The sequence below is a fragment of the Sturnira hondurensis genome, unplaced genomic scaffold, assembly GCF_014824575.4.
Source record: "Sturnira hondurensis isolate 20B ecotype Veracruz unplaced genomic scaffold, ASM1482457v3 Scaffold0004322, whole genome shotgun sequence".
Classification (NCBI taxonomy): Eukaryota; Metazoa; Chordata; class Mammalia; order Chiroptera; family Phyllostomidae; genus Sturnira; species Sturnira hondurensis.
The window spans coordinates 3,941,795-3,964,876 of record NW_028076953.1 but is presented as its reverse complement, the minus strand read 5'-3'; the positions used below and the strand labels follow the sequence as shown (position 1 = coordinate 3,964,876).

At 40.7% G+C, this 23,082-nt stretch overlaps 1 protein-coding gene across 4 annotated transcripts in view; it reads right to left on the bottom strand.

Moving 5' to 3' along the window:
* FNBP1L (formin binding protein 1 like) overlaps positions 1-16,607 on the bottom strand; it is a 112,082-nt gene extending 95,475 nt beyond the window's left edge. For 2 of the 4 annotated variants that reach the window (XM_037045513.1, XM_037045514.1), the window contains exon 1: positions 16,353-16,605. In XM_037045513.1, coding sequence (XP_036901408.1) covers positions 16,353-16,376 — 24 coding nt within the window. In that variant the 5' untranslated portion in view covers positions 16,377-16,605. Of the gene's footprint in view, positions 1-16,352 lie in introns of all 4 variants that reach the window. The other 2 variants (XM_037045516.1, XM_037045515.1) reach the window with 2 other exon arrangements.
* Between the last annotated feature and the right edge of the window lie 6,475 nt (positions 16,608-23,082).

Sequence of the window (23,082 nt, the reverse complement as noted above, 5' to 3'; positions counted from 1 at the left end):
CAACAGAGGACTAAGAGACTCAACTATTCTATATGATCTTGGGATGGTGGACACAGAACATTATACACGTCGATAAATACAGAACTTCACAGCACAAAGAATAAACCTTAGCCTGGCTGGGTTGCTCAGTTAGTTGGAGTGTCATCCTGTACACCAAAAGGGTGTGGGTTCAATTCAGTCAGGGCACAAGTCTAATTTGCAGGTACAATCCCAAGCAGGGGTGCACAGGAGGCAGTCAACTGATGTTTCTCTCACATCGATGTTTCTCTCTGTCTCTCTCTGCCCTCCTCTCTCTAAAATCAACAAACGGGGAAAATTCCAGTCATGATGGCAGCACAGGTAAACATGGCTTGCCTCCTCAAACAACAACATCAAAATAACAAATTATAAAACAGCCATCATTCAGAACTGTCAGAAATCAAGTTGAATAGAAGTCTAACAACTACAGAATCAAAGAAACCGCATCCATCCAGAATGCTAAGAGGACAAAAGACACAGAATGGACTAGATTTATATCCTCCACGTCCACGTGTGGTGGATATAATTTGGGAGGGGTATCTTGAGAGGGAGTAGTCCCAGCCCCACACCAAGTCCCCTACCCCAAGGTTCCAGTGCCAGGAAGGTAAGTCCCCACAACACCGGATGCAAAAACCAGCAGGGATTGAGTTAGTAGAAGAAACTGCTGGAGTCCCAAGCAGTTCATCTTAAAGAACCCACACAGGGACTTACTCAGACTCACTCCCTCTGAGCTCCCGCATTGGGCAAGGCAACTTGAAAGGCACCAACAGCATACAGGGAGGAAATGAAGTGTCTGGATCAAGGCAAGAATAGGGGATAGCTTTCTCCCAGACAGAAAGGTGGGCAGAGGCCACATCTCTTTTCTGGACCCTCCCCCTACAGAGCCACAGTGCTGGCAGAACAGGTGCCATACCTGAGACTCCATCAACCTGGCTAACACTGTTCGCTCCGCTCTGGAGATAGATCCCCTGAGACTCCATTCCATCTATCTACCAGCCCATCCAAGCTGTTAACAGCGGCTTTTCCATATGAATGCTAGTCTAGGCTCACATGCTTCACAACTTCCTAAATCCTCTCAAACAAGCAACAGCCAGCCTCAGTGAGCCCCCTACATCCCTACTTCTTGCTAAGTTGCCCTGGGTCCAATACTGGCAGCATTCAACCTAGACACACAGCTTGGCTTTTACTGGAAATCTCAATGCCCAACACAAGTAGCAAACATCTCAGATTGCTTTAGAGTCCAGGAAGGGTAGCCCCAGGCAAAACACAGGTGGTGGCTGACCTTGACCTGCACCACCTGGGAAACCCCAAGACCAGCACACCCAGTAGACAGCTACAGACCATGTTGGAGCACCACCACCTTGCCCCTGCACAGCTGATCCTCAACAGAGGGCAGAGGTTGGTGGTCAGTGGTCACAGCCAGTCTTTGCAGCTGACTGGCCTGGGTAAAGCCCTCACACTGACCTGCCAACAGCAATGAAGGCTCAACTACAAGAAGATGTACTCAGCCCACACAAAGTTCACATCTCGACGACCCACCTTAGGTCACAGGGGTGGCTGCACCACTGGACCCTACATAACCCTACAGGACTACATTAGGCCATGCTACCAAGACAGGGAGTCACAGCAGCTCTAATACATAGAAACAGACACAGGGAGGCTGCCAAAATGACCAAACAAAGAAACATGGACCAAAAAAAGAACAGATCAAAACTCCAGAAAAAGAACTAAAGAATATGTAGACAAGCAACCTAGCAGATGCAGATATCAAAACACTGATTATAAGGCTGCTCAAGGAACTTAGTGAAGACTTCAACAGCATAAAAAAGATCCAGTCAGAAATGAGGGATTCACTAATCGAAATAAAGAATAACTTACAGGGAAACAACAGTAAAGTGGATGAAGCCAAGAATCAAATCAATATTTGGAACATAAGGAAGCAAAAACCAACCCATCAGAACAACGAGAAGAAAAAAGAATACCAAAAAATGAGGACAGTGTAAGCAGCCTCTAGAACAACTTCAAGCATTCCAACATCTGCCTCATAAGGGTGCCAGAAGGAAAAGACCAAGAAATTGGAAATCTATCTGAAAAAAACTATGGAAGAAAACTTCCTTGATTTGGTGAAGCAAATAGATACACAAGTCCTGGAAGCACAGAAAGTCCCAAACAAGATGGATGCGAAGAGGCCCACTCCAAAACACATCATAATTAAAATACCAAAGGTTAAAGATAAAGAGAGAATCTTAAAAGCAGCAAGCAAAAAGCAGTTAGTTGCCTACAGGGGAGTTCCCATGATATTGTCAGTTGATTTCTCAAAAGAAACTCTGCAGGATTAAAAGGACTGGCCAGAAATGTTCAGAATCATGAAATGCAGGGACCTACAGCCAAGACTGCTGTACCCAGCAAAGCTATCATTTAGAATCAAAGGGCAGATAAAGAGCTTCCCAGGCAAGAAAAATTAATGAGTTCATCATCACCAAACCATTAGTATACTGTTAAAGGGACTTATTTAAGAAAAAGATAAAAACTATGAACAATAAAATGGCAACAAATACATATGTATCAACAACTGAATCTAAAAAACAAACTAAGCAAACAAGAAGGGCAGAGACAGAATCATGTATACAGAAACCATTCTAATGTTGCCAGATGGGAGGAGGGTGTAGGAGAATGGGTGAAGAGGTGAGGGGATCAAGAAGTACAAACAAATAGTTAAAGAATAGCCATGGGGATGTTAAGTACAGTATAGGAAATGGAGTAAAGAATTTATACAACATGACCCATGGACATGAACAATGGTGTAAGGATTACCTGAGGGAGTAGGCAGTGGAGGGGGGCAAAGGGAGAAAAATTAGGACAACTGTAATAGCATAATCAATAAAGTATATTTGTAAATAAAAAATAAAATCAACAAACATATCCTCAGATGAAGATTTATAAGAACAAATCTTTTTTTTTAAAGATTTTATTTATTTATTTTTTAGAGGGGAAGGAGAGAGGGAGAGAAACATCAATGCAATGTATGGTTGCCTTTTGTGCATCCCCTGCTGGTAGTTAGCCTGCAAGGAACTGGTCTGCAACCCAGGCATGTGCCCTGACTGGGAATCGAACCGCAATCGTCTGGTTCGCAGGCCTGCGCTCAATATAAGAACAAATCTTAACATATGCACATTTCTTTTTTAAAATATTTTATTTATTTATTTTTAGAGAGAGAGAGGTTGGAAGGAGAAAGAAAGGGAGAGAAACATCAATGTGTGGTTGCCTCTCACGTGCCCCCCTGGGGGCATGGCCCAAAATCCAGGCATGTGCCCTGACTGGGAATCAAACTGGCAACACTTTGGTTCACAGGCCAGCACTCAATCCACTGAGCCACACCAGCCATGGCAATATATGCAAAATTTTTAAAAATCATTGGTAAAGTCAGAGGATCCCATGTAAGAAAATATACTATAAATGTATTAAACAACCTTACTTAAGAGGATGGGGGAAAGTTGCTGACCTAACTAACTTTGAAAATGAGGAGTCTGTAAGTTAAAAATGGAAATGCAACTGCATTTAAGTACTGTACTCTAGTTGATAATGTTGTTCCTCATAGAAAGGGAAACAGCTAGAAGTTAACAACTCTGATATTGCTATAGTTATACAAGGGTCCAGCACAAATAAGGCCCCTTTTTATTAAAAAAACCTTTTAGCCCTCGCTGGTGTAGCTCAGTAGATTGAGTGTGGGCTGGCGAACCAGAGTATCATGGTTTGATTCCCAGTCAGGGCACAAGCCTGGGTTGCAGGCCAGTTCCCAGCAGGGGACGCATGAGAGGCAACCATACATTGATATTTCTCTCCCTCTCTCCTTCCCTTTCCCTCTAAAAATAAATAAACAAAATCTTTTTTAAAAATATAAATAAATATTTTATTACAAAATCATAAGCATGTAATTCTGTAACATAACAATATCACACTCAAACAAACCATATGACACGTTCAAGTTAAAACTATAAATTATTATGCCCATGTTATTACCTGACCAACCACACTCAAGCAAGTCTTACTTCTGCCAGACCCTGTATAGTGAAAAGGAACAATGAAGCAAATGACTATCAGCTGAAGGAAGTTAAAAGTGTGAATTTACAGAAAAGCAAGGAAGAGAGGCTGAAAGGATACATGTAGTGATTGAATAAAGTTGGCAACATCAGTAAGAACTAATTTAATTAGATACAGATGTTTACACATAGAAATAGAGGGTTACACATAAAATATTTGTAGATATGTGTATATATGCAGGTTAGTATACACAAATATATTTGTTTTATCAGCTGAAGGGGACTAAAAGAAATTTAGTACCAGTAGCACGAGCACATCTGGCACCCATATCTTGGTTTCTAATACCATGCTTCAATAAAAGAAATCAGGACTCTTTGAAAAAATTAATGATTCTGGAAATGAGGCAGGAAATATGCAAGATGAGACCATCTTGTATTCCCAGAAAGAAGAAAGTACTTTAAAATATCATTATTGATGGAGATATGTTATGGGACACAGCTGAAAAAACTTTCAGTGGCCAAAGCTGGAACAATTTGAGCAAAAAACTAAGTGAAGTAGTAATGGATTATAACCCAAAGTATGAAATAAATATCCAAATCCATACTAATATAAAGAAATTACTAAATAAATTAATAAATGGGGGAGGGAGACAAATACCCGACTCTTCTGAATTCCAAATAAATTATGTAGATAATCCACCCTAAAAGAGAGGACCATAACTTCCAAGGGTGGGCTGGCTGTACATAGTGACTTCTTCCCAGAGAATACACTTTACATAAGAGGAAAAAATAATTTTACAGTGGAATAACCCGACAAACACTATTTGGCCAATGACCAAGATCAGTATTAAGTGATAAATCCTGTTAACATGCACCTTAAAATGATGTGATAAAAATGACACATATTCCCCCCCCCAAAAGTCATAACCCTAGTCTGATCATGAGAAAAACATCAAATTCCAATACAGGGGCATCATACCTGACCAGTACTCCTCTAAACTCTGAAGGTCATCAAACACAAAGAAAGCTGGAGAAAATGGCACAGGCTAGAAGTGCCTACAGAGACATGACCACTACATGTAATGTGGAAACAGAAAAAGACATTAGATAATAACTAAGAAAATATAAGTAAACTGTAGACTTTAGTCAATAATAATGTATCACTATTGGTTCATTAATTATAATAAATGTACCGTTCTAATGTATCAATTTAAAGAGGGGAAATAGAGGTGGAAACAGGAGGGAGGTGGGGAGGGCTGGGATGGGGGTAAAGGCAGGAAACTGTACTTGAACAACAATTAAAATAAAATAAAATTAAAAAATAAATAACTTGCTAGTGAATGATAAAAAATTTAAAAAAATAAAGAGGGGAAACAAACAAAAAGAAAAAAAGTCCCAGGCGGATGGCTCATACTCTCTGGAGGCAATTTTATAGCTTAATATTATCTTAATTGACAGAAACTTGGGTAATTATAGGATATCTTTATTGTTTCCAACATTCAGGAAAACTTTCCACTCATGAAAACAATTCTGGACTTCTAATTTCAGGACCCTTTCCTTGGTCCCTGTAGTGCCTTCACATAGTCTGGGGGTCTGGTCAACTTCACACCCTGCCCATCAATTCTGTACATTTATTCAAAACACCATTCTGCTCTGGCAAGTGGTATCAGCACGGCATGATGTAGCAAGCAAGCAGCAGCCCACAGATTCCAGGTAAGACACATAAGCCTTCACTGTGAGGCCTCTTAAAACAATGATGGGCTGTATTAGACCCCTAAAAACCTCATCTCTAAAATATCTGCTTTGTCAGTTATAGCCTTTTCTTAACTCATGCACTATTTTTCATGTACACACATATATGCATGTACATGTATGTATATATATATCTTCCACAAAGCCATTAACTCATTGGGGACAGAGACCTTAAATGCTATGTTCTGGGGTGTCTCATACCTATCCCCCTTCTTCCTTTCTAATAGAACCCTAATTTTCTTCAAGTGACAATGTGCAGAACTTTGGACAGTGAGACCTAAGGGCATGTTTGTTGTAGAGCCCCGGAAAGCTTTAGCCTTCCCAATAAACAGGCAGATAAGTTGGTATTATTCCTTTTTTTATTCTTTCCTTAAATACAGACATAATGGTTGGAGCTGTACCATCTTGTAATCCTGAGGGAAATTTCCAAAACAGCTGCACAGATGCTGACCCTGATAGTGCTGAGTTTATGAACCCTTGCCAGTGACTGTCTACCTCCAAAGTTCTTGCTACATAAAACAAATAAACTATATAAGTACCTGTGTTTAAAAAAAAATCAAATGTGGCTCCCAATCCTATAAACAGCCAGGATAAATGTGACTTCAAAAGAACAACTACAGCACCCCTTAGAAAGAACAGTGCACCTCCTGGGCTTTCACAATAGGACTGGAAAAGAGGTAGAGGATCTGAACAATCCCAAGGCAAGGTATCATGCAAAATCCCTTAAAGGGATCAAAAACTTCACACAGCCTAAACCCTAAACTTACAGATTTGGTGTATAGAGCTCAGTAGGCCTTAATCTTGATAGATGTCTTTTTAGGGTTCTGAGATCACTAAATATTTAAGGAAAGTTTCCAACATGAAAGACAGGAACCAAAAGTCATAAAGAGAAAAAAAAGGCACCTTGGAGGCTATGGATATTATGCAAGAATAAAAAACCTAAACACAACAAAACAAAAACCTCTCTTTGATAAACACAAAGAACTAAAAGAAGATATTGCTCCAAAATGCAAGTAGCTATTAGAAATTAAAGTCAGCCCTGGCTAGTGTGGCTCAGTGGATTGAGCGCTGGCCTGCAAACAGGTCACTGGTTCATTCCTAGTCAGGGCACGTGCCTGGGTTGCAGGCCAATTCAACCAGTCGATGTATCTCATGCACATCAACATTTCTCTCCTCTTTCTCCCTCTCTTCCCACCTCTCTAAAATTAAATAAATAAATTTTTAAAAAAGGAAATTAAAGTTTTAAGTGAAACAAAAATGAAAACACAGAAAAGAAAAACAACATATAAGCACTTTTCCCCTGAGGATATTTGCTAATCCTGAAAATCAGGATCTTTGTTTTAATAACATATCAAGAGTTAAGGGGGCAGTATCAAAATCCAACAACCACACAATGGAATTTCAAGTCTTGAACTTGGTTTAAAGATGGTCCCAGACTAAAAGTGACCCCAGGCACATGGCAGAAGAAAATCCAAATCCTATACATACAATTGAATACTACAAACTAACCATAGGAGGCTGATTGTCACAGAAATCATGCTAAACGAAGTTAAGTTAGGGGAAAAAAAGAATATATAGTACCATATCATTATGTGATGTAAAAAAATACCTACAAAGCTAATCAATGGCAATCCAAGTCAAAACAGTGGTTACACTGAGGGAGCGTGTATTTACGAATGGCATAAAAGAGAATCTATCTTGATCTTTGTGGGACTTACATGAGTATATTCATTTAAAAAATGTTGCACATATGAGTAGAAAATTTGTACACTTAAGTGTTTGAATGTTGTTTTCAATAAAACTCTTTAAAAATAAAGGTAAAAACGAATTTTTCAGATTAAAAAGTTAACAAATATTAATTATATTTACCTTTGGCAAATATTAAAGGGTGCTAACTTAATTTAGGTCACAGTCTAAGTCCACAAGGTTGGTTCCAAAGTAATGGTTTCTGTGTTTCCTTACAAGCTATTTACCACTTCACTGGAAATCAAATTGAGCTGCGAGCAGTTTCAGGGGCATCTTTAGGAGTCAGCAACATGGCAGGAGACATCAAGACAAGAATCAGGAAGTACCACACTGGCCCTGCCTTTTGACAGCCTCTTCCCCAGTCAGAACCAGACCAGGAACTGATGGCAGAACTACCTGGACTTCCACCTCTGTGAAAAGGCAATGGTCACTAAAGTGGGTGATGTCTCTGTGTGCAGATGGTACCAAGTACACAAGCTTGTATACAAGTTCCTCCGCCCCATATCCTATAATCTGGGTGTTGGCCTGGGATGAGGCCGACACCCAGATGTGCCAAAATAGGAAAATTTGATCCTATACATTATGCTTTTTCAAACTATAACAAATACATAACATTTCACATATTTCATGAAGTACTGTTAAATTTTGATGATTAGTTCTCTAATAGGAACTTAAGGAAAAATTGCTCCTAAGTGCCAATTATTAATGACTAATTTGGATTCTATAAGGACATTTTACAAAAACCTTTACTTTTATTATTCTAGACTTCCTTCTCTTGGGCTTAATACAAATTCTAAATCTGAATCTCATATTACAAAAAAGAGTCAAATAACATATAAATGTTGAATCCCACATTACAAAAACCAGTCAGATATAATCTTACAAAGAGGTGGTTTCAAAGAACTATGAAAATTCTGTAAAAATAGTCACAGAAGTAACACAACTTATTGTAGAAAAAAGGAAAATGCTTAAAAGCACAGATGACAATATTAAAATTAATTGTAACACCAACAGATTATTTTAAGCATTAATTTTCAACTTTAAAGCATCTACCATTCTATCATTAATTAAGAAGTGATATCTCAAAATATCGTAACCTATTTTTATTATATGAGAAACAGTCCATAAACCAGCTAATAAAATTACAGTAATTAAAGCAAATGTGGAGAATGAAAACTTAACTGCATTCTCCCAATGAACACCTCTCATCCTCTGAAAAACACTAGAACGAAATTGATAAAGTAAAAATAGTAAGTCATAGATAAGAGACAAAGGGAAAAAAACAGTACAAAACAAATTGCAGAAATAATGTGTTAAAAAACACAACTGATTTCAGAACCAGTAACATATTATTAAAGGGATGAACAAAATGCTTCAGATATTCTTGCAGAACTAATTGAATCAGTACAACTCTCATGTCTTAAGACCCACTGGGATTCCTCCTACTACGGCCAAAGGATTCAGAAGAGATAATCCCTTCTATTTAACAAATGAAGATTTCCTCCCATGGGATTTTTAAATAGTCTAAAAATTGAGTTAATTATATGCTAATGCATAACTCTGTTCGCACATACACACTTAATTGATGAATTTGCATCAAGCATTCAGCCACGTGGACATTTTAGCCTGGTCCCATTCTACAATTCATCACTAATTTCAGGCATCCTACACTTAAATTCAAGCCAAACCTAACTAACCACTATACCCAGGTGAGTATAGCAAACATTTACTACAGATCCTGGTAGTGTCAGGCTCCATGCCAACCAGTGTGCTAAGCTAAGGGTACAGCAAAGAATCAGGCAATGAATAACTAATGAGTAAGACGTGATCTCTGCCCTCTGGGAACTTCTTAGGAATCCCCATATGCAAAACCCTCCTTATGGAGGGCGTGACCTGACCAAAAATGGCTCCAACAGAAGAACAAATCAAAGCCCCAGAGCCAATACTTTTAAGCAACCAAGAGATAGCCAACCTATCAGATGCACAGTTCAAAACGCTGGTGATCAGGATGCTCACAGAACTGGTTGATTCTGGTCACAAATTGAATGAAAAAAATGAAGGCTAAACTAAGTGAAATGAAGGAAAATGCACAGGAAACCAACTGTAACGGAAAGAAAACTGGGACTCAAATCAATGGAGTGGGTCAGAAGGAAGAAAGAAACAACCAAACAGAAAAGAATGAAGAAGAAACAAGAGTTAAAAAAAATGAGGAGAGGCTTAGGAACCTCCAGGACATCTTTAAACGTTCCAACATCTGAATTATAGGGGTACCAGATGGGAAAGAGGAAGAGCAACAAGTGGAAAAGTTATCTGAACAAATAATAAAGGAGAACTTCCCCAGTCTGGCAAAGGAAATAGACTTCCAGGAAGTCCAGGAAGCTCAGAGTCCCAAAGAAGGTGGACCCAAAGAGGAACACACCAAGGTACATCATAATTACATCAACCAAGATTAAAATGAAGGAGAGAATTCCAGAAGCAGCAGGAGATAAGGGGACAGTCACTTACAAAGAAGATCCCATCAGACTGTCAGCAGATTTCTCAAAAGAGACCTTACAGGCAAGAAGGGGCTGGAAAGAAGTATTCCAAGTCATGAAAGGCAAGGACCTACATCCAAGATTGCTCTATCCAGCAAAGCTTTCATTTAGAATGGAAGGACAGATAAAGTGCCCCTCAGATAAGGAGAAAGTCAAGTTCAAGGAGTTCATCATCACCAAGACCTTATTATATGAAATGTTAAAGGGACTTATCTAACAAAAAGAAGATAAAAAATATGAACAGTGAAAGGACAGCAAACTCAGTTATTACCAACCACACTTAAAACACAAGCAAACTAAGCAGACACCTCAAACAGGAGCAGAGCCACAGAAATGAAGATCACATGAAAGGTCAGCAACAGGGGAGTGGGAAGAAGTGGCGGGGGAAGGTACAGAGAATAAGTAGCATAGACCGTGGGGAGAAAATAGACAGGGAGAGGGCAAGAGTAGTGTGAGAAATATAGAAGCTAAAGAACTTATGACACATGGACATGAACTAAAGGGGGGAAATGTGGGGAGAGAGGGTGTAGGGGAATGAAAAGCAGGAAATGGGACAACTGTAATGGCATAATCAATAAAATATATATTTTTTAAAAAACCCTTATGCCAAATACCTTTTTGATATCTGATACACTGTACATAGTCTGAACTAATAATATGTATTGATAGAACAGCTTTTGATTCCTATAAAACAAAACCTTCATATAATCTTTTTGTACTAGTTTTTAAATGCCAGAGGTATGATTATGTCCCTCAAAACAGAATTTTTCACTTTTGCTATTCAGCCAAAAATGTTTAAGGACGGTAGATTATTAAATAAGATACCACTTGTAGGTACACATAGGTGTTCCATAATTATAAACTGTTGCTATTGTTTTGGCCTCTGTTCTGCCTGGAAACATGGGTTGATATATAGGAAACAATTGGTAGAATAGGGTTTTAAGTCTCCAGCCAAACCCACATTTTATAGATTAGGGGAAGGACAAAGCATAAATGTTTTAAGATAAAGGCAAGGAAGGGGAATGGAAATGAAAGTTTAAGGAAACAGCAATGCACAGGAGATCCTGCTCAGAGACAACTCTCCAGCTCCCACCTCGTCTTAGTCAGGTGAGAATGGTGGCATAAAAAGGTGTCTTAACTCTCACCCTCCTGAAGGAATAACAACATTTATAAAGCATCTGTAATATTAAACACGATAATTTCTAGCAACAAAATGGAATGTAAAATATAAGTATTTACCATGACCATTTTCCAAAGATTTGAATATATAAGAAATAACTATAACATAAGGTGGTAGTCCCATTAAGAAAGATAATATCCAGAGTGTATAGTCTGGAGGGAGGGAGTTGACAGGAACTGGTCAACACAGGACATTCTGAACAGTGCTATCAATGTAGGAAGAATTTGGAGTTAAAAAAGTAGTATCACGTCAAAGTAATTCTAAGGGCAAAGGGCTCCGGGCAAAGGGCTCCTTGCAAAGGGCTGATCTGATAAGTCCTCATAAACCTAAGCATACATTGCACAGTGCTTCTCTGTAATAGACACAAATAATTTTATTTTTTCTAAACTAAATTCCTACAGCAGTTTCATGGCACTTTGGAAAAACAACACAGTTTGCACTGATAAAAAAGTTTTCTTTGTCAACCTGCTCTAGATGAGCGCTTTCTAAAAAAATTTGAAGTAATACTAAAGTCAGTATTACAGATAGTGTCTAACCATTATAGACTACAATGGGACCGATTCCTTTGTCCTAGACAAATCTATTAACATGGCCTAATATTTCATCAACTACTGGCAGTCAAATCCCCAAGTTATCAGTGAGGTAAACTCACAAGAACTTCTAGATCAGTTCTTCCCCAATGTGTAAAAAACACCCAAGTACTAAAACTTAGCTTTATCATTTTTGGTTTCTTTCAGCTTGTTTAGACCTTCTTAAACTGTTATCTAGACCACCTAATCAATCACCATCTATAAAGGCCTTTACTTCCACAAAGACTTCCTCCAGAGTGCACTTGTTAATCAACAGCCAATACTCTGGATAATGCAAGGAACTGCCGTATTTTTCAGACCATAAAATGCACCTTGGTTTTAGAGGAAAATAGAAAAAAATTTTGAAGCAAAAAAAAAGGGTAAAATATTTAATAACATAAATAACATAATATTTCACTGATGTAAATGTAAAGCTACATTCGGACTATAAGACCCATCCTCCTTTTCTCCCAAATTTAGGGGAAGGTGCGTCTTATAGTTCAAATAACACAGTATTAATTCAACTGGAGAAAACATGCATGACCACCTACAGGCGTTGTACTGGTCAGTAAAAAAATTAACTCAATCCCTGCACACAAGAACTCAAAAAGTCTAGTACACTTACAATATAATTTTAAAAATAGAAGTGCTATATAAAGTGCTATGAGGACAAAGATAAGGAATAATCAAACTGTTGAGACTGGGGCTGTAACTTAAATAATCCACTGACTCTATTATCCAATCCAATCTACATTTTCAATTTCTACCCAAAAAGACATGAGCTTTGTCAAATACACTTAGCTAATAATATAATAAATATAACAATAGCATTTAAATTATATACTCTTAAAACGAAGGGCCAAAAATCATATAGACCAGGAAACTAAGGCATTAAGAAAGGGATATAAGCCCCTATAAATGAAGTCAGATATTGGAAACTATCCTATACATACATTCACAATCATATATGGATTTTTTTCCTGTTGAACTTTAACTGGCTCCTCAAAAAACTAAAATGCCATCTTAATAAAGCTTTCTGATTAAACAAAGAACTCCAATCATTAATTTCCTTATTTGTAAGAAGAGCTAATAATTACAAAAAGCTGTGCACTTTGTGAAATCATTCATATTTGGATTCTTTCTGATCCAATCATTCTTCCTGTGATAATAAGAAGTGAACACAATAAACAATGCCTAAGATTCTACCTAATAATTACATTGCATCCTGAAGAAAGACACTGTCCACTCTACATTTGACATTACCGAGAACATAGAACCCAGAACTGCATCTCTACCTTACTTAAAAAATATTCATTTGGAACACTAGAAATTCCCTAAAACACTGCTCAAATTTATAACTGTTTAATTCATATCCCCACACAACTACACATGAAAAGTCTGACACAACCCACTTAGCCTATCACTATTAGTTCTGTCCCACAGAATCAGTATTAGAGTGGCTCTCTATTACTTTATTTTCAATTTTAACATAACACATAAGAAATCATTAATAGCAATACAACTCCAATGAATATTATAAGAAATAAACTTAAATTTGACTGCATCACCATCAATACATATCATTTTTTGTAAAAACATGGTCTCAAGTAAAACTTCAGGACAGTAATGTGATTCTAAATGTGCAATAACATGAGAACTGGTTTCTAAATTCAAACTTTCAAGAGACTTTTCCCAACCTCAAATTTCTCAATGGCAAGAGCACATAGTATAGTATAGGAGTCTGCTACAATCCATTGGAAGCACAATATCCTTTTTCAAAACTGAAAACAGGAAGTCTAGTCAAATTTTTCTAAGGTCTCTTCTGATCCCAATAGTCCTCTACACCAACTCCTACTTATGTAACATTTAAGTACCTAGTTGATATTAGTTGATTCTATATTGTTTAGTTCCATGTTTCCCTCAAATCCTCAAACCACTAAAATATTTAAAACATGGAGATTAAATTCTAAGAGAAAATTTTTAATATTTTTTATAATTCCCCCAAAAAGATACTAGAACAGAAATTCGCATCTCTTCTACACTTTACCTTTTCAAATTGCTCTTCTATTACAATGCTGAAAGTAGCCCTGACCTGTGTGGCCCAGCTGGCTGGGTGATTCTGGGTGAAGGAAAGATTGCCAGTTCAAGCCTGGTCCCCAGCCCCTCAGGTAACCAAATGATTTTTCTCACATCCATTTTTCTCTCCCTCTTTCTCCCTCCCCTCCCTTCTAGTAATGAATGTTTTTTAAAAAATATATTTTATTTATTTTTAGAGTGAGGGGACGGGAAGGAGAAAGAGTGGGAGAGAAACATCAATGTGTGGTTGCCTCTCATGTGTCCCCTACTGGGGACCTGGCCTGCAACCCATGCATGTGCCCCGACTGGGAATCAAACCAGCAACCTTCTGGTTCACAGGCCTGTGCTCAATCCACTGAGCTACACCAGCCAGGTGAATAAGTTTTTTTAAATACTAAAAGTAAATAACCAAATTACAGGGGACAGTAGGGGGGCAGTAATTGCTTCTGAATATATTATATTCTCAGATTAAAATTCAAAAACATTAGGGTTTGGGGGTGGCCGGATCCAGCAAAAAAAAAGAAAAAGAACTCAAGGATGTCAACAACAGTGTGTTGATTGGGGCAGGTGGTGGCAGCGGAGTTTAGAAGAGGGTATATAACAAGGATGAATGGTAATAGGAAAAATTCAATAAGATAAACTATTTTAAAAATTAAAAATTGTATTTTAGTCTTCACTAAAATATTACATTCTCCTAAAAACTGTTTTTCTATAATGTGATAGAAAGTGACTTTTTTGAACCTAAATTAAGAGTTAATCTAAATAATATTCTTCCACTGTTTTCCTTTGTGTACTTTTAAAAATCTGACCCGTCATTTAATCACATAAAAATTTAAATACTAACTATAAAAGTGGAAAATAAAACTACACCCAACTCCTTTGATGGCACACTATAATTAAATATAGAAGGTACCAAACCACACACTACAATCAATTATAGAATATACAAAACCAAAGGGAAAAGACTAATAACACTTGAGAATCCAACCAAAGGGTTAAATTTTACATAATTCATCTATTCTATATTCCTCCCTAATATAAGAGGAGTTAATGCTATCTAAGAAACGAAATGAAGAGGCTCCTGAGGTATTTTCTTTTGGGTGGAATGTTTACAGACTAAGCAAACACTCTCCCCCAGTGTAACAGGAGAGTCCTAGGCCAGCTAAGTAGGTGTTCAACTCGACGAATTCTAGAGTCTCTTTCAGGTCTAAGATTCCCAATCTGTAAAATATGAAAAATAACAAAACGTTTTGCCCTTCAATTAACCGACCTGAAATCATTTAATTCCTACAAGCACGTACGAAGACTAAACAGTTCTTTCTCCCCTTTCTCTGCCGTGATTTCAAGAGATCCTCGTTAACAAAAGGCACGGAAAATATGCACAGGTGGGATAACAGGGGCGTGGCTAAGGCCCGGCGGCTCTCGGGCCAGCGCCCCCACGCCCCCTGTCTCTCCTCCGCACCTGTGTAATCACTGCCCTCACACCTCCACCCTTCCGTGGCGGCGTCGCGAGCGAATTCTGCGACCGAGTATAGTCCACCCTGCTCAGACACTGGGCATTGTCTGGAGCTTTCAGCGCCCAAAAAAGGCAAGGAAGGAAGGGGAAGAGGGAAAACGTGTGAGAATAAAGAACAACGGTAGAAGTAAAGCAAACGGGAAGCCTTACACTCCTTTTGGCAAAATTGGCTTCTCTATCTGTCACTCAATTTAATTCAGATCCCAAAAGCCACCGCCCCCCCACCCCCCAGCCCCAGGTAGCAGCCAGAGGTGGCCCAGCGGGAGTCCCCAAAGCTGCGGAGTCCGAAGCCCGGAGCAGAAGAGGGAAATGGGCGTGTAGGCTGGGCCTGACTGGCCGGAGGCCCGGCTCGGAACAAAGCCGCCGGACTCCCCTACCTGGAGCGAGAGTGGCGGACCTCACGGGGCTGCGCCTGGAGGCTCCCCGCGCAGCCCCGGCCCGGCGACGCCCTCGCCCCGGGGACCCCCGCCCGGGCAGGGGGCGTCGGGCCCCTCCCCGACCGCGAACAGCGCCCCTTCGGGACAATGGGCCCCCTCCCCCGCCTCCAGGCGGGGAGATACAAAGGCACAGAAGCGCGGCCCCGCGCGCAGCCAGACGCCGGGAAAGTAAGGGCGGAGGAGGGAGAGGGCTCGGGAGAGGACGGCGGCAGACTCGGGAGCCCGCGGGCCGCTCCTCTCACCCTCCAAGGCGCTGCCCTCAGCCCCACCGTGGCGGCAGAGGCGGGTGTGCACACCAGCAGCCCCTCCGCCCCCGGCCTCTGGAGAGGGTCTGCACACAAAGAGGTGCCGGACTCCAACCTCCGCCAGCGCCAGGGGCGGGGACCGCTCGATGCGCCGTGACCCACGACGGTCGGCGGCACCCACCTAGCCCGCACCCCTCGGGTGCCAGGATCCGCGCGGGGATCCCCTCGCCCGGACTCACCCACAGCTCGGTGCCCCAGCTCATGGCGGAACTTGAAGCGACTCGGCCGTCTGGCTGCCCCGCTCTCCGTCGGTCCGTTCTGCCAAGTCTGTACGACCTCCCACTGACTGGCCCACGGGCTCGCGTTCTGAAGCTCTGCCTCCGAAGGTGCCGCCACCGCCAGGCTCCCCAGTGAGTGAGAAAGAGTCGACCGGAGAAGCCTAAGCTACCGCCGGGTCCCCGCCTCCAGGAGCTGGCAGGGAGGGGGCCGGGGACTAGGGGAGGCGGGACGGGGAAAGGGGAGGGGGCGGAGCGCGGTGCACCCTGGGATCGGGGCGGACCCGCTCTCTCCCGGCCAGGGGTCGGCGGGGTCCTACAGCTAGAGGGTCTACCACCCGTCCGATTCCCGCGGGATCCCTTCTACCCCGCACCTCGGCCCTCAGACAGTCTCACCGCCGCTGCCACTCGGATCTCTGTCTCCAAAATGGAAAGACAGAGAAGGAAAAGACGCCCACTGCACTTATCCTGAGTCCCCTTAGATAAGCAACCCCAGTCACCTTCCTTCTTGCCTCTTCACCGGAGAAACCCTGACAAGGAAACCTCTTCCAAATCTTTGGGTTTAGACTTGGAGAGTTGTATTTATAAGGAAAACGTCTTGATGGTTAAAGTGATCTTGGGAATCACTAAAATGTGTAGAGGTTGAATATCAAATGTAAACGCAACGTGCCCCTGATTCTATTTTGTTTTTTAATTTTATTTTGTAAGTTCTGTAAACATTCATTTTGGGACGTTGCCAGGACGAGGTGGAAGACAAGAACAATCGTGTGCCGTGCTCTCACCTGCAGAAATGAGAATGGCGCTTACCTGTGTTCTGGAATAGGCAGGGGAGCCAGACTCCCCCCGCCCCCAGCTGTGCAAAGATCCTATTCAGACTTAAGATACCTCTCATTCAGAATGTAGGAACCTTGAAGAAAGGTCCACAATTTCTCTTTGTCTTCTGTAGAGTTACTTCCCAGTCTTTCTCGGCAATCATTAACTACAGACAGAAAGTGCTATTATAGATCAAGTAAACATAACAATTCCCTAACATATGCTGTAGCATTAATTGCTCATCTCCTAAACACACACTTTCAATCCAATCACTAGTAGAGTACTCCTCAGCCTGTCATGACAGCTGAGTGTCTTAAGAAGTTCTCCCTTAAAAGGAACCCTCATAAGCAGTTGGTGGGAATATAAACTGGTGCAGTATGGAGGGTCCTCCAAAAATTAAGAATAGATCTACCCTATGGCCCAGCAATTCCTCTTCTGGGTATTTATTCCTCCAAAGTGGAAACAGTTATTCATAAAGATATGTACCTCTATGTTTACGTCAGCATTATTTATGGTAGCCAAGTGCCCTTCAGTAGAGGTTTGGATAAAGATGTGGTACATATATATATTGGAATACTACTCAGTCATGAAAAGGATGAAACACTGCCATTTGTGACAACATGGATCTTGAGAATATCATGCTAGGACAAGAACCATATGATGACACTAAAGTGGAATATAAAACCTAAAGCAACAAACCAACAGACAAAAGAAACAAACTCATCAGTACAACAGTACAAAGGTTACCAGAAGGAAAGGAGAGGCAGGAGAGCATGAAGAGAACATGAAGAGAGTCTCTTAAAAGGGGTCAAATACATGGTGACAAGGGAGACTAGACTTTGGGTGGTAAGCATACAGTGCAATATACAGATATTACCGAATTGACACTTAAAACATGTTATAACCAATGTCATCCCAATAATATTTTTAAAATAAATAATAAAAATAAAAAGTATTCCCCACCAGTGTGTGTGCATTCGAAACTCTGCCCCTATAGGTGCCTGCTCAGGTGCCCGGATCTCTTCACTTCAATCATTGTCTATTCATAGCTGTGCTCCCTCTTCTGGTTAAGGCAAATAGCCAAGCCCTGCTGACAGTCCAGCTACCACTCTTGCTAAATTCTTTGCTGCCCTTCTAGAGACCAGCTTGAGCATACAAACACTCTCTACCAAATGGGTTATGGACAAATCTTAAATGCTTAAGTATGCCAATATTTTTCTTTGCTGATTCTATTTCAGATAGAATTTATTTAAAGTTATTTACATCACCTAACACTGCTATCAACCTCTCCACTCTCTTCCTCTCACTCCCTAGACATTATGAATGTATGATATCTGTCTGGAGAAAGTCCAGCCATTGTTAATATAATAAGAATGGTTTGTGCAACATCCATGTAATCTGGCAGCCAAGGCGAGTAGACTGGAATTCACATGCATGAACAAGGACAACTTCACTGTACTAGTCAGTGGGGGAAGTAGATGCCATTGAGTGAGCATGTGTGCTATGTGGCTGTTACATTCATAATGACTGAGTGAGCAATGAATCTGCATCAAATTTTGTGTTAAGCTTCAACTATTTGGTTGATTCTATGACTCCACAGAAACTATTTGGATGATTCATAAGGCCACAGCTATAGACAACTGGTATTGCCAGCTTCATCACGACACTGTGCCTGCTCATGTATCGCACCAGTCTCATGCAGTTTTTTGGCCAAACATCAAGTCATTCAGGTGACTCAGCCCCACTACCTCCCAGACTTGGTGCCCTGCAACTTCTGACTTTTCCCAAACTAAAATCACTTTAGAAAGCAAAGAGGTTTCAAACCACCAATGAGATTTGGGAAAATACAACAAGGCAGCTGATGGTGATTGGGAACACTGCGATGTCCCAAGGTGCCTACTTTGAAGAGGACTGAGTCCTATGTGTTTCTTGTATCTTGTATCTTCTTCAGTAAATGTCTTTATTTTTTATGTTGCATAGCTGGATACCTTCTGGGCAGGCCTCTATTCCAGATGATACCCCCAATCATATTTTGCATCATTAAGTGATACAAAATTCTGTCAAAGCAATTATCTCATACTTTTTGCTACTTGACCTATTTTGGCAATGACCTACCACATAGTTTCTATTTCATATAACCTATTTTATAAGGTAATCAACACTAAGAGAAAAATCGAGGAAATTTCTAGCTTTCTCCACATATTTTGACAACGGAGCCACTCTAGTGAGTACCTTGAAAGAACTCAAATCACACAGGTTGATTTGCAATTTTTTAAATTATTAAACTGTCTTTTTATTAGTAATGGAAAATAAACTTTTATTTAAATTTCCCTTAAACTTTTCCTTTAGGCTTATATTTGAATTCAGCTCTATGAAAAGCCATCAGAGTACCACATTTTCTTGATATTTTATCATATACTATTCCAAATGTAAAATTCCTTTTATAATTCCTTTGTTATAACCATTCGGCTAATGCTCCTTCCAGTCTCATTTTTTCCCTGCATGAATTCCCTTATGAAGTCAGACTGTGAAACATAGTTGTTCACTGCTGCACTCTGGAATATAAAATAATTTACTAGTCCAAATACCTCTACCTCCAACCATAAATCAATCCCTTAATATTAAATTTTTGCAAAGGCTTATTCCATATATAAAATTAGTAGTATCTGAAGCACTTTTTTGAAAAGTGATTCTGGAAAAAAATAAGGCTTTAGATAAGCTTCTTTGGAGTGTAGAAAACTTTTCTTAATATATGTGTTTCAATGTCTCATCCATATATGGTTACCAATCATATGGAATTTCTTTTCTTTTTAATATATTTTATTGATTATACCATTACAGTTGTTCTATTCCCCTCTTCATTCCCCTCCACCCACACACTCCCTCCCCCACCATTCTCCCCCCCTTAGTTTATAACCACGTCTCTCAAGTTCTTTAGATTCTATATTTCCCATACTATTCTTGCCCTCCCCCTATCTATTTTCTACCTACTGTCTATGCTATTTTCTGTACCTTCTCCCCCCTTCTCCTTCCACTTCCCTGTTGCTAACCCTCCACGTGTTCTTCATTTCTATGGTTCCGCTCCTGATCTAGCTACCCTCTTAGTTTGCTTTTGTTTTAGGTGTGGTTGTTAATAACTGTGTGTTTGCTGTCCTTTCACTGTTCATATTTTTAATCTTCTTTTTGTTAGATAAGTCCCTTTAACATTTCATATAATAAGGGCTTGGTGATGATGAACTCCTTGAATTTGATCTTATCTAAGAAGCACTTTATCTGTCCTTCCATTCTAAATGAAAGCTTTGCTGGGACTTCCGCCAAGATGGAGGCATAGGTGGAAACACTGTACCTTCTCCCACAACCAAGTTTGGGTACAACAAAAGTTTTGGAGAAGTAACACACACCCAGAGACCAGAAAACGGAATTATATGGAAGTCCGACAGCTACAAACCATTCAACAGGGACGGTAAGAGGTGGAGCCTGCAGCGGAGCTGGGTCGGGCAGGACACACCTAGGAGCGCAGGCAGCCCAGAACTAGTCGGGGTGCGGAACAGACTGACCAAGGTCGCACATTCACGCGCAGTGAGACGGACCACACAGGCCCCAGGGGGCGAACCCAGTGGTGGAGGGCTGACAGCGGTGGCACACTTGCGTGCCATGGAGCGAGGCGCGTGGGCCTGGTGACGGTGGTGGCTGCGGTGCTGGTGGGGGTCACGGCAGCAGACGGCAGAGGGAGCCATTGTCCCTCTTTGATCCCGCCACCACATACAACGTCACAACCCAGCGACTGAGTTGCCCTGCTCTGGTGAAAACCTAGGGCTCCGATCCGGCTACTTAACAGGCACGAACAGCCCAAAAGATGGCACAAGAAGAACTCAAAGTCCCAGAGCCAATAACTCTAAGCGACCAACAGATTGCCGGGCTCTCAGAAGCCCAATTTAAGACACTATTTATCAGGATGCTCACAGAATTGGTAGAGTACAGTCACAAATTGGAGGAACATATGAAGGCTAAACTAATTGAAATGAAGGGAGATGTCCAGGAAACCAATAGCGATGGAAAGGAAACTGGGACTCAAATCAATGGAATGGACCAGAAGGAAGAACAAAACATCCCACCAGAAAGGAATGAAGAAATGAGAATTCAAAACAATGAGGAGAGGCTTAGGAACCTCCAGGACATCTTTAAACGTTCCAACATCCGGATTATAGGGGTACCAGAAGGGGGAAAGAAACAGCCACGAGTGGAAAACTTATTTGAACAAATAATAAAGGAGAACTTCCCCAGTCTGGCAAAGGAAATAGACTTCCAGGAAATCCAGGAAGCTCAGAGAGTCCCAAAGAAGTTGGACCCAAGAAGGAACACACCAAGGCACATCATAATTACATTAGCCAAGACTAAAATGAAGGAGAGAATCCTAGAAGCAGCAAGGGATAAGGGGACAGTCACCTACAAAGGAGTACCCATCAGACTGTCAGCGGATTTCTCAAAAGAGACCTTACAGGCAAGAAGGGGCTGGAAAGAAGTATTCCAAGTCATGAAATCCAAAGACCTACAGCCAAGATTGCTTTATCCAGCAAAACTTTCATTTAGAATGGAAGGACAGATAAAGTGCTTCTCAGATAAGGTCAAGTTCAAGGAGTTCATCATCACCAAGCCCTTATTATATGAAATGCTAAAGGGACTTATATAAGAAAGAGATGATGAACAATATGAACAGTGAAAGGACAGCAAACACAGTTATTAACAACCACACCTAAAACAAAAGCAAAGCAAGAGGACAGCTAGATCAGGAGTGGAACCATAGAAATGAAGAACACATGGAGGGTTAGAAACAGGGGGGTGGGAGGAGGAGAAGGGGGGAGAAGGCACAGAAAATAGCATAGATGGTAGGTAGAAAATAGATAGGGGGGAGGGTGAGAATAGTGGGGGAAATATAGAACCTAAAGAACTTGAGACACATGGTTATAAACTAAGGGGGGAAAATAGTGGGGGAGGGAGTGTGCGGGTGGAGGAGAATGAAGGGGGGGAATAGAAAACTGTAATGGTATAATCAATAAAATATATTTTAAAAAAAAGAAAGCTTTGCTGGATAGAGCAATCTTGGATGTAGATGTTTGGATTTCATGACTTGGAATACTTCTTTTCAGCCCCTTCTTGCCTGGAAGGTCTTTTTTGAGAAATCCGCTGACAGTCTGATGGGAACTCCTTTGTAGGTGACTGTCCCCTTATCTCTTGCTTCTTCCAGGATTCTCTCCTTCATTTTAATCTTGGGCAATGTAATTATGATGTGCCTTAGTGTGTTCCTTCTTGGGTCCAACTTCTTTGGGACTCTCTGAGCTTCCTGGATTTCCTGGAAGTCTATTTCCTTTGCCAGACTGGGGAAGTTCTCCTTTATTATTTGTTCAAATAAGTTTTCCACTCATGGATGTTTCTTTTCCCCTTCTGGTACCCCTACAATTCAGATGTTGGAATGTTTAAAGATGTCCTGGAGGTTCCTAAGCCTCTCCTCATTTTTTTGAATTCTTGTTTCTTCATTCTTTTCTGGTCGGATGTTTTGTTCTTCCTTCTTGTCCACTTCATTGATTTGAGTCCCACTTTTCTTTTCATCACTATTGGTTTCCTGTGCATTTTTCTTCATTTCAATTAGTTTAGCCTTCATATGTTCCTCTAATTTGTGACTATAGTCAACCAGCTCTGTGAGCATCCTGATGACCGGTATTTTGAACTGTGCATCTGAGAGGTTCACTATTTCTTTTTTGCTTAGAGTTATCGGCTCTGGGGCTTTGAGTTCTTCTTGAGCCATATTTTGGACTGTTCGTTCCTGTTACGAAAGAGGAGTGGAGCCCTAGGTGTTCACCAGGGCGGGGCAACTCAGTTGCTG